Source organism: Nicotiana sylvestris, chromosome 1, assembly GCF_000393655.2.
Source record: "Nicotiana sylvestris chromosome 1, ASM39365v2, whole genome shotgun sequence".
Classification (NCBI taxonomy): Eukaryota; Viridiplantae; Streptophyta; class Magnoliopsida; order Solanales; family Solanaceae; genus Nicotiana; species Nicotiana sylvestris.
This window is the reverse complement of record NC_091057.1, coordinates 163,764,787-163,777,764: the sequence shown is the minus strand read 5'-3', so window position 1 is coordinate 163,777,764 and position 12,978 is coordinate 163,764,787. Positions and strand designations below refer to the sequence as shown.

The following is a 12,978-nucleotide window of genomic DNA, read 5'->3' as shown; positions in this document are numbered from 1 at the left end:
AGTGATTAGAATGCGTGTTTGTCCATGTTCTCGTTTTTTTTTAACATTGTTTGGATGTATAAAATACTTGCCTGAAATTGGACTTTCTGCTAGTACCATGCTTAGGCCGACCATACTGGGTAGGCAAGCCTTAGGATTTTTATTAGTTTTGAGGCGAGAGGTCGTTCTCTTAGTTAAATTTATTCGGGGAATGACCCGAAGGAATTGTACATATTTATTTCGGGGAATGCCCCGAAGTACATGTAAATGAAGGCCAGAGATTGGATGACGTGAGGAAGCGTAGAATAGAACTTTAATATTTTCTGTTATTTATTTTTATCTTTTTAGGTGGGGATGACCTCTAGCCTCTTGTGTGTTTATTTTGTTTTTGTGTTTTTACCTCAATTGAATATTTTAAAAGCCGACTAGATCAAGTATGCAACCGTATTAGTTACGGGACTTGGGGAGTGCCTAACACCTTCTCCCCGAGTCAAATGAACTCCTTACCCGAATCGCTGATACAGACTTAGTTTTGGAGTCCAAAGTATTTTAAAGGAAAAATTATTTTGAAAAACGGTGACCTGGCACACCGAAATCTATGTCAGCTGGCGACTCTGAGTTATTTCCTTTTGAACACAAATTTTTATCACGTTCTAATTAAAAAATCCTTTTCAAGCTTTATTAAATCCTTTTATTTAATTTAAGAGGTTTAAGTGAAGTTGGTAAAAAAAAAAAGGTGTGACAGTTGGTCATTTGCACTAGTAGCTGGGAAAGATTAGGTAACTAGAGCGCCTACTTGCCGTTATATTACTTCTCAAGAAACCAAACATGTGAATATTCCATTCAGACCAGTTGCACATAGGATTAGCCTGAGGGTGTTGTCTAGTTATATTAGGGTCACCAATCACTTTTCTGCCTCGGATTTACAATTTGTTTGGAAGGTTGAAATAGTCGTTTTCTAATGTATCATATAATATTGTACTGGATTATACTGTATTGTTTTGATGTATATAATATTTGAATAAATTGTATTATTTTCCGTTGTTTCATAATGTCATACACCAACAATATGAATAATAAACTTGTAATATTATAAAAAATAAAATAAGGTACGAGGTAATTAGCATTATTATATAAATAGATAGGGTAAAGGATAAATTAGGATTATTTAATAATATGGAAGGCAAGATGAGAGGGAAAAAAAAATAAGGAAACTACTTTACCACACCAAATCGGTCGTTCCATAAAATGACACTTTTCGTCGTTACGTAACGACAAATTTAACGATACGATACAATAAAATTTAAATAACAATCAAAACAAATATTGTATATAAAGTAACAATACGGTACAATACAACATGTAACAACCATCCAAACAAGCTGTTAGACCAAATTTGTCTCTGTACCAAATTTTGCATTTCAAAATGTTAAAGTGTAGGGGAGTAAAATCTTACAAGCCCTGTTCGAACCTCAAATAGTAAAAGACTAATCTCAGGGGAAAACCTCAGTATCCTCTTGTTTATTTTGAAGCAAAAAAAGATAGAGAGGTCAATGAAAAATCACAAGAGCCCATTGAACAAACAAAATTTATCAACAAAGGAAGTAAAGAATTGGCCAGATTGTAATACTACTATACTTAGAAGATTCATTGATGCCTATGAAAGTTGTTTATCTTGGTCAGGGGCTGGTGCTGTCCAATACTGCTTAGTAGCAATTAGAAGCTTTTCCCTAACATGAGGACCGCCTTCATGATCAACCATCCTGCTATCCCATTGTAGTCCATCTATTATGCTCTTCACATTTACCAAAACATCTACGTCGTCTCGGAAAATTACACTGCCTTGTGGCCTTAATATTCTGTCCATTTCCAATAATATATCTTCCATTTCACATCTGCATACATAGACGTAAATCAACTATCAAGAGAACATGCAACATTCAATGGTTGCTCAGGGAATATGAATCATCCAACGGTTACCTGTCCTGGTAGAGGCTGAAAACAGAATCAGCATGTATGAAGTCATAAGTTCTAGGATACGTAGACATGGCTTCGCACCTAAATGAAAAGAGCATCATCAGTAACAAGCAGGAAATGGCAAAAACAAACTTTCCAGAGGAGCAGTGGGCTTACCAGCTTTGGTATGTCCCAATCAAACCACGTTCATAGATAACTCCGAGGGTGTTGACTTCAGCCTCAACAGGGACGACATTCATGACCCAAACTGGATCATCAACAAGTGCAGCTGCAAATCCTCCCAACCAAGCATTCATGTCAAGTATGTTACGGTACCTTCCACGTTCTGCTAATTGGAAGTCCAGGGCCTTGTAGTGGGCGACTCTCTTCTTCCACAATTCTGTGTCTTTAGAGAAGCCCTCTGCAGTAACTCCCTCAATACTTCCACTAGCAATCCTAGGAGGGACGGCAGTCAATCTTTCCGGCCAATTCGCCAGTGGCCCTCCAGCAATATCTCTAACATTAGACACTTCAGGAAGGGGATTTAAACAAGCATCAATCTTGGTGTACCTGGAACATTGAAGAGTCTTCAATAAAATACATTAGGGAGTACTACCTAATTCTATACTTCATCTAGGACAGGTAACATAAATTTCTAGACTAAGTTGATCAAATAGTTCGGTATTACCGACAAAAGTGTAGAATATTGTTAAACAGCTTCAAAGAAAAATTAAGTGACAAGAGGTGTGGAATAACATAAATTAGTTCCAATGTGACACAGACCATCAAAATAGTTCCAATGTGACACAGACCATCACTTTCCCCATCAAAATGTATCGTACCCATAAAGTGTTTTGAGATGAATATGACAAAAGATTCCCTCCAAGGCTTAGCGAGTCACTCACCCTTTTCATTTGACAGTCCCAAAAGAGACAAAGAATAAGCATACAGCATCACATTCTTAGAGTAAAAATATTGAGAGCGGAATGGATTTCTTGCTGTTCGTTTCAGTCCTGCTCCAAAAGGCTGATGCACCTAATGATCTCTTAGAGATTTTGTGTAAGTGAAAGCGTAACGTGTCATGCGCTGCAAGAATGGGGACTGGGGAATGACAAGGAAATCCTCTAAAATCTAACCTTGGTTGAATTATAATCATTCAGTACATAGGACATTACCATGCTTTGTCTGGATCTTGTTCCTGGCAAAAGGGTGGCTTCCTGAAGACCTTCCGGTTAATTTTGCAATGCATATGATTAGTAGGCTTCTGCCAAATTGCTAGTTCGCCTTTCTGAGTTACTTTCTTCCAGCATAGGCTTCTCGCAACGCTCTCAATTTGATCCTGCTCTGCTTTCAAATCTTCGGCTGTTCTATTCCAGCCCTTCCAGTGATTTTCCCAGTTTATAGGTGGTCCAGAAAGAATCCAGTACCCACCAGGACGTAAAATTCGATCAACTTCAATTAAATACAGCCCATCTGCTCCATATCAAATGGATAATTAAAATGATCAATCTTCCTTTAGAGGACATACAAGATAAAATGAGCAAAATTAATTCGAAGTTATGTAATTTAGATTACCATATCGTCCCCAAGGGATGAGGCAGCGAGAACAATGCGCCATATCAAAAGCTCTTGCAGGGTAAGGCAGCCTTTTAGTAGCTAAAATACCAATCAATGCCGGAACTCCTCGCTCAAGGGCAAATTGAACTTGAGCTTCATGTGTGTCTTTTGGCGCAAATGAAATTGGTAGGATGTTTCGAGAGAGCAAGTAAGCACCCCAACTTGCAACCTGAACTTGTACATGGTAAAATTAGCCTCATATGGTGGGGGTCAAGAAATAGAACAAGAAAACTCACTTAGTTGGAATAATTAGCAAATGGTTCACTCATTCTAAAGGCTCTGTAGCTTGTTCTTTTGGGGCAGTAAATTTTTAAACTGCCTTGAGGGCACCTCTAAATCAGCACAATAGTTTAATGATTTTAAATATTAATATACTTCAACTAAATTTGCACCAACAGTTATGTAGTTGTTCCTGTGGGAATCTTCTAATATAGGGTCTAAAAGAGGTTAGCATGGACTCTTTCTACTAGCTGTAATGGTATTAGATAATTTTGCTCAAAATTTGGATCCTAAGAGTTTTTGGCAAAAATCATCCTTAAATTATAACTCAAAGCAAGGGTACATCCTTGTCTTATCCTAGTAAACAAAAACCATCCTTATACTATTTAAAAAGTTGCAAGAATCATCCTTCCATTAAATTTTATCACAAAAACTAACAACAATCATCATCAAAAGACCATGTCCATCACGTGCCTTTTCCCTTCAATTTTCCAATATTGTCCCTCCTACCCGATCGTCTTCCACCTTTGCCAAAAAGGACTAAGACTTCAAAACTAGAAGTTTCTTTCCATATGAACTTCACATCCAACTATGGTATGATAGTTGGAACTCTCCGATCTCATGCTATACTATTTCTTGCTATCTTCCTTTTGGAGAGGAAAGTGCAAAGCCTTTAAAAATAGTGGAAGAGTTTTGACTTTCTAAGCAGCAGCATGTATTTCAATACACATACGGTAGATTTTTATTTTCTATCTTTAATTTGAGGTGATGATGCAAGGTTTGTTTTTAAAATGTGACTCCAACTTCGGTTTAGCTCAACTATTGTGAAACCACTCACTCCGACAAATGGAAGAGAACTAATCTAGTTTCTGACTTTCAGGTTCTTGATTTAGAGCTAGAACCTTTTAATTTTTCTCATTTATAGGTAGACTAATAAAACTGACACAAAGAGAATCGGCACCGTCATCAAAGCTCGACACAAATACAAGATTTTACATGATCATAATGCACTTCCACCTCAAGGTCGTGCCAATCTCTTGTTATCATCTGCTTGTTATAAGAAGATAACTTAAGGAGAAGTTATTTCAGTGTAGGCCATTTTTGTTCATTAAATAGCAGCAACTTTAAAGAAGAAATAAGCAGCACCTAGTTCATCCTGCTAGTTTTCTTGAAGAAGAAGAAGAAAGGGAGGAAACAAAAATTAAGAAGGAAAAGGAAGACGGTCAGCACGTTCTTGGAAAAGTCGATTGGGCAGGAGGGACAATATTGGAAAATTGAGGGGAAAAGGCACGTGATGGACATGGTCTTTTGACGATGCTGTTAGTTTTTGTGATAAAATTTAATGGAATGATGATTCTTGCAACTTTTTAAATAGTATAAGGATGATTTTTGTTTACTAGGATAAGATAAACATGTACTCTTGGTTTGAGTCATAGTTTAAGGATGATTTTTGCCAAAAACTCCTAATAATGCAAATTTTGAGAATTCATTTCAGCCTGCCCCATTCAAGACTAAAGTTATTGGTGGACCACTTTTAAGTTTTAATGAAATAGTTAGTAGGAATCCATCAGTGACCGTGTAATATGTATTTCTAAATAAGCACACTTCCTTGACTAAAATTTAATGTTAACCTTTTTAAATTAACAGTATACCCTCTTGTTTAATACATACAATTGTAATTAAGGTTTGGAACAAAGAATGCGTGTAGTACCGGAGAAACAACTGAAACCAAAAGGGTGGGAAAATGAAATTTTGGGTGTGTTTGGTATGACAGAAAATATATTCCAGAAAATGTTTTCCCATTTTTCACTATTTGATTGCACAAAATAGTTTGAAAAATATTTTTCTACATATCACATTTTCTTGAAAATGGTGGAAATAACTTCCCAAAAAGTTACGAAAACATTTTCCAAAAACTACACCTACCCTCACATCTTACCCCAACCCCTCCCGTTTCTCTCCCCTCCCCCCACCTCCCCCTCCCTTCAAAAAGGCTTTTTATTATTTTCAGATTTAAGTTTTCTTCCTTTACTGTCACCACTCACCCTGCTACCCCCTCCGGCCGTTCCCCTCCCCCCCCCCCCAATTTTTTTAAATTTTTTTTTGTATTTTAAATTTTTCTGTTAAATTTTTTTCTACACCACCCACCCCAACCCCCCACCCAAATCCTTTTTCTGATTTCCCCCTCAATTCTTTTTTTTTGTTTATATATTCAATTTCTGGTTGTTTCATTTTTCGGTTTACAGGTTCGAACATGTTCCAAAGTTATGAGTTCGGAGGTTTATGTGTTTGGATGTTTGCAAGTTTAGAAATTACAGACTTTACGGGTTTGAAAGTTTATGGTTTCAAAAGTTTAGCGGTTCGGAAGTTAAGGAATTTGTGGGTTCGGAAGGTTACTGATTCGAAAGTTTATGGGTTCTTGTTTATTGTATCTAAATTATTTATGAATACTCTTGAGAAGTTATTTTTCTTAATTTGCATACTACACACCAAAAAATGAGTAAGATTACTACTTGTTGTATTTTCTTGGAAAACATTTTCCAAGGAGAACATTTTCCGTTATACCAAACACACCCCTAAACTACATATGCCGAAGCAGTTAGTTAAGTTCCCATATCAGTTGCGTCAAATATTAAAATCAGAATAGGATTGCACTATAAATGTGAAAACCATAATAATTCTTTCGTTCCTTGCAATTTAGTCTTGAATTGATTAGTTTGTGCTCTTTTTGGCAAATCATTCAAACATATTCTTTAAGTGTAATTGAAGGAAACACACATTTTGGGTTTCAAACAATTGAGGATTCCACTGAGTTCACTACACCAAACTACCAACTCTTTTTCTCAAATCAAGTAAACCGAACTACCAACTTTTAACAGTAAAACCGATAATTTCAACGCTAGGAATGAAAATCCCACACGAAATGTATCACAATTTCTAGCAATCATCTTGTTCAACCACCCCCTCAACACACCCCACTTCAATCCATAACTATTCTATAAGAACTCTTCACAAGAATAAAACTTTTCTTTAATTAGAGAATAAGAAAGTCAAATTTATGAAATTCATTTTTTCCTGTAATTTAAATTTGAAAATATGTAATTTTAGACCACTCCCAACCAATAAGTTGGAAAACCATGTGCATTGCCATAAACTTACCCATTCTATTCTTACTTCTCCTCTTGAAAAGTCAAAGCTTCAAAAAGGGAAAAATTGATGACATAAATTTTCCTAAAAATAAGTCGTTTTTTTTATGTTTGATTGGCAGAAAATATTTTACAACGAAATATATTTTCCAAAAGCCTCACAATTATCAATCAACACGTAAGACATTATTATGAATCTCTAATACTCAATTTTTTAACTCCAAAGTTTGCTCACATTGTCAATCCCAAATGTACCCAATAGCGAATAAAGAAGGCTAAGCTCTCGCTATGCACGAGGTCGGGTTACGATAGGTTGGTATAAATATAAAACTAGTCAATATAAGAAGACTCGTCTAATACTCAAAATTTTAAATCAAAACACTACTTGATATGCTACCATTATTATCAATATTTAATAAATGTTTTTTTGGGAAAATACTTTTCATTTTCTAACCAAATACCAGAAAACATTCTCCAAAAACAAGTCATCAAACATACAAAAACCAAAAAGGAAAAGTCCAAACGAATTCAATAAAATAATAATAAAACTCACCCCGCAACCGGTATCAATGGCGGTCCTGATGGAACCATCTTTAAGATTGATCAACTTTCCGATATCATCAATATAAGCATCGGCGCCACGTGGGAACATGGTGCCGCCGCCGGGGAAGGTGAACCGGTCATCCTTAAACCGGACCCAATTCTGACCAGCTTTCTCTACCGTAAGATGTTTATGCGGAACATTGGCATACCAAACCGAGTCACGACTTTCCGGCCACCTGAACGGCTGTTTATAACCAAAAGGTGCCGGAATTCTGCACTTTAACAACTCATTCTTCTCAGGACAATGCCTTTCTCTATAAATAAGCATGTTTCTATCGAATTTCAACGACCTTTTTGAATCCTCACATGGGGTGTATTCGGACAACTCAGGGTTACAAGAAGGGAAGTGGTTTACACGCGCCGATGGTGAGAGTGGAACAAGGTCAGCGGCGGTGTGGTGGGCGGTGAAGTCGAGGGAAATCGATGAACCGTAATTGGAATTTGTGTTTTTAATTGATGGGTTGCAGGGTAGGGTGGGTAGGAGGGTGGTGGAGGATAATTGAGTGGTGTTAACACCACCTTGTGGCCAAAGTCCGATTACATAAAAGGTACAACAAAGAACAACGGTTGCAGCCACGTAGTAAAGATTAGCTTTCTTGGATTTCGATGTTAGATAATGTGACAAGTTGGTCCATATCGCCATTGCCACACCAACTCAAGAACAATAAAACAAATTAATGACAAAAAACAGAAAAGGATAAGTTGATGAACCTTGAGTCTGTATTTATCGGCTTGTCATATAATTGTTTGTTCTGGAGACAGAAACAGAGCTCTGTGTGTGTGTGTGTTTTCTGATCATGAGAGTTTTGATTTGAAGGGTGACGAATGAACTTTCTTGAGGAGGTGATGAGTTAATGAAGGAGTGAAGGTGGAGGGGGATTGGAAGACGCGCTAACGCGCCGACGCTCCCTCGTGAGTAAACTTAATTGAAGAAATGAGGGAGGGAAAATTAAGAAGACGAAAAGGCCACAAGGAAGGGGAAGTATATTTATGGATGACATCTGACTTATACAAAGGTAGGACTTATTTTAATTTTTATTTTATGTTATGAAAGGTAGGAAATTGGAGTTTCGGATCTTTCCCCTTTCTAGATACTCTATTTTCCAAATTTTCCATTTAAAGAGACTCTTTGGAAAGCCACCCGTAATTAGAATTGGTGTAATTACTAGGTAGTAATTACATAGCCTAGTAATTACACAGTTGCATAATTACGATGACTTGTTTGTTTGTCATAGTATAATTACTATATAATTACATGTTTACTGTTTGATTGCATAAGTGTAATTACACAGTTAAATTAAATTTTAAATTAAGTAACTATCAAAACTTAAAAGTTAATATAATAAATATATGCCTATAAATTTTTATAAGTATAAATGATATTATACTTGGTATTTAAGATGTATATTTTTTCGTGAATATACATTAATTTAGTAATCATATATGTATAACTAATATTGTAAAAATAATTTATATATATATATATATATATATATATATATATATATATATATTTTAAATTAATAATATTCAGTTTAGATACTTACAAAAATAAAAAAATATACGTTTTGTAAGAACATCATGGAATTCATGTTTGATAAAATAAATTAATTTATAGATATAATGTCAGAACATTACTCAAATATTTCACAAAACTAATCTATAAATTCTAACTAAAAAATGAACAACATGCAATGTGAGCCAATACTATTAAAACAAGTAAATTAGAACCATGAATATAACACAATTTCAAAATTCAAAAAAAAAAATAGTTTAACATATGTCAAATTCCGACTTAATATAGTAAGTTTCACTGTAACTTAAGATTAGGAAACATGACAAGTTTATAATCACATTCAACAACGAAATTCCACTTTAATTGCATCATTCATTATATGCCAAGTTTGTTAATGACTCATTATTTCTAATATTAGGAGGTGTAGTTTCAAAAAAATATATATATATAAGCAATTACATGGAATCACAAGAAGTAATAAAGATAGAGAAACAAAAGATAAATAATGTACAAAGAAAATATATTTTAAAATTTCAAAAGAAATTAAAAAATTAAAATAATAGAAATAAAAAGTTATAAAGAAAATAAATTAAAATAAAACAAAAGGAAAGAAACTAAAAAGCAACATTGTAATTACACAGTGTAATTACCATCAATTTTCACCTCCCCTTGAGAATTGGAGAGTGTAATTACACCCAATTTCATACTTACCAAGTAATTACTTGGCCAAATAAACATGTCAAACTGTGTAATTACACTCAATTACACCCAAATCCATTTCTAAGATGGCTTTCCAAAGAGGCTCTTACTCTATTTTCGTTTAGAAAAGAATGAGGTTTTTTTCTCTTTTCTTACATAGTGCTTCGACTAATTTAGATTCACGCCATAAGAATCCACAATAGAATTTTACCTCTTCTTACCAAAGATAACTATAGTCAAATCCGAAACTCTAATTGAAAGCGAAGAAATTTTTATTATTTCAAATTTTCACCATATCCTTCTGCGGTGTAATACCAAAGCACACCAATCAAACTGTAAAAAAAAAAAAAAAAAAAAAAAAAAAAAGAACAGTCTGAATTGAGACATTAACCCCTTCACTTCTTTAAAAACAAAATTTATGCATTTAAAAGTTACATACGAATATTATGAATCATAATTTTTATAATTATATATTCTTAAAATCTATTGAAACAGCTGAAGAAAAAAATTACTCTTGTATAAGGTAAAATTGGTTAATATTAAATGACCAAATAATAGCGTGACATGTGGAACCAGAAACAGACGGAAGACAGATCGAGCAAGAATTAAAAGATAGGGGACAACAGTTGCAGTTGGTATCGTATTGACCCCGAAGGAAGCATAATCAACGGGAGCGGGTCGAATGTTTGTCACCAGACGACATTTAATGAAGAATATTCAATAGGCAGCAATTGCAGAGAATTTTTGCATTCATGGCCTGCCGTTACACATTCATCAATGCCCTCCTTTATTTTCATTTAATAAGAGCTTGATCCTAAGATCTTGTTTTCTAGGTATAACTATAAATAGTGACTTCAACAATCATTGCGGGAGACGAAATCTTTGGCAAAACTTATGCTACATTTTACTCTCAAGCTAAACAATACAACTTTACTTTCTGCTTTATATTGCTATTATTTCTGTCCCTAGGAGGCATCGCTCCCGAAGCCAGATCTGCTATTTCTTGTGTTTTTTTACGCTAAGTCTTGTTTTTAATCTTATTTATTTATCATTTTTGGATCAAATCGGTTCGCTTGTCTATAAACCACGTAACAAACTCAACTATACCGTTTTGCGGATAAACAACTCTTGTGATTGCTAATAGCAATGGTGTAATTTTTTTTAATAAAGGAGCAATATTCATTTCTCTATTCATATGAATTTGTCAATTTGAAACACAACGAGACTCAACATGAACATAATTCGACAAAAGAAGAACTAATGTAACACGAAACGAGATAATTAATTGATGTAGTAAACGCTAAAGTTTTATGTCTTTCTTCTTCGGCCAGATACTTTAACGTGAGTTTAAGTAACAATTTTAATATTCTCACGTTTGTTTTTGCTTTTCCTCTCGTACGCAAGGTACGTACTTATTAGACTCCAGAATACAGAAGCCAAACGAACATCTCTTCCTATCAAAATTGGCGAGTTAGTTGTAGTAGTGATGGTGTCTAGTCAATTTTTCCCCATCTTAACCGTTGCACTGAATCTTTGTTATTTTATACTCAGCAAAAAACTTGTGTGCACAATCGAGATATATATATATATATATGACTGTGCTTATAGGCTGTAGTTTATTCTCAGCACTCAGCAGATTCCTAGTTGGTTTTGTGCATTTACGTTATTTTTACCGTTAGACCTTGCTGGCACAAACTAGTAAAAATTTACCCTTACTACTATTTTAATTTATTTAGTTTAACTTTATAAAAACAGAGTTCATTGCATCGGGCTTGTCTAGTGCGATTTACATCTCCTATATAGTTTGGAAGCTATTGCACAGTAAACAGATTAACCAGCGCATATTCGAAGGATAGCTCCTGCGAGTTTCGCTGGAAATTTCCCCCAAGAAAAACTTTACAAAATCATTGAAAATCGTAAGTAAGATAATACAGATCTCTAGTCTTCGTGCTCAAGATCAGTTTTGGTAATTTAAGCATCTAAGGAGTGGTTTGGTAGGGCGCATAAGAATAATGTTGAATAGGGTGTATTAGTAATGCTGGTATTAGTTATGCTTGCATTAGTTATGCTGGTATTAGTTATGCTGACATATTACTTATCCATTGTTTGGTTTGATGTATTAAAACATTGCACAATTTTTAAAAGAATTGTTTGTTTACAAAAATGCCCTCAAAACTAGTTCACACTCTAACTTTTTAAAAGAAATATATGTTGAGAAATATTTTTATATGAAAAAGTTTACAAAAAATTATTTGATTTGTCTACCTATATTGTAAAATAAAATTAAATATTTATTTATAAAAAAGAAAATATGCTATGCTAAGTATTTATTTATTTACTAGGGATATAATTTTATTTCTCACTATTTGGATTATTTTGAACTTGCATTAATATACTAACTAGCATATTTTAATCAAACATAAATTTTGAAGGACAATTTTGTCTTTAACTAAGCTAATGCATGCATTAAAACTCATTGCATTGCTAATACCATTGTTTTCTATGCATTAGTTATGCATAGGATAATACCAAATAGGATTGTATAGCTAATGTTTGCATAACTAATGCATATGTTCAAAATATGTACCAAACAATGTATTATTAATATACAAAGCTAATGCATGCATTATTTTATCTAATACATCCTACCAATCGATCCCTAAGAGTAATGAGAAAGTTTTATACACTGATGATTTAAAGGATTTTACACAATCAGCCAGGGGCTAAGCTAGAAGTCCGTATATGAGTTCGACCAAATCCGATAAATTTTGCTCAAATTATATATTTATGTTAAAAAATTTATTATGTATATAAAATATTAAATTTTAAAATCAGTTACTAGCACTTGATGTCGTCATTATAAAATCTTAAGTTCATAAAGTTGAAATTCTAACTCCGCTTCTGCATTCAAGTCAATAACAAAATAATACAAGTAATTCTCTTGATAAGTATTAAATTTAATCTAGTACAAAATAAGGATAATTTATTATCACATGTTAAAATTCATTGATAACATATTTTTGCTTACCAGTATAAATAATTTAAATCCTTCCATTAAAATTATTCCCAAAGAAAATGAGTAATAAAAATAGCTAGTACAGCAGGAATTAAAGTATCTTTCCAGAAATGGCAGTAATACAAAATCAATACAATTAGATTTACTCAGACCAGTAAATAGTAGCAGTAGTAATTGCGTTAATCTGATTTCAAACATTTTCCAGATCCAACTATCTCACAAGGTGT

General features: G+C 33.8%; 1 protein-coding gene across 1 annotated transcript; it reads right to left on the bottom strand.

Moving 5' to 3' along the window:
• Window positions 1-1,475: 1,475 nt before the first annotated feature.
• Window positions 1,476-8,523, bottom strand: LOC104249341 (probable methyltransferase PMT15). The gene is made up of 6 exons (XM_009805752.2): window positions 7,471-8,523; window positions 3,511-3,721; window positions 3,111-3,408; window positions 2,113-2,505; window positions 1,960-2,037; window positions 1,476-1,874 (listed from the first exon to the last, which is right to left on the bottom strand). Exons 1-6 carry the CDS (start codon window positions 8,161-8,163, stop codon window positions 1,637-1,639), a joined length of 1,911 nt encoding a protein of 636 aa, XP_009804054.1. The 5' UTR covers window positions 8,164-8,523; the 3' UTR covers window positions 1,476-1,636.
• Window positions 8,524-12,978: the final 4,455 nt, after the last annotated feature.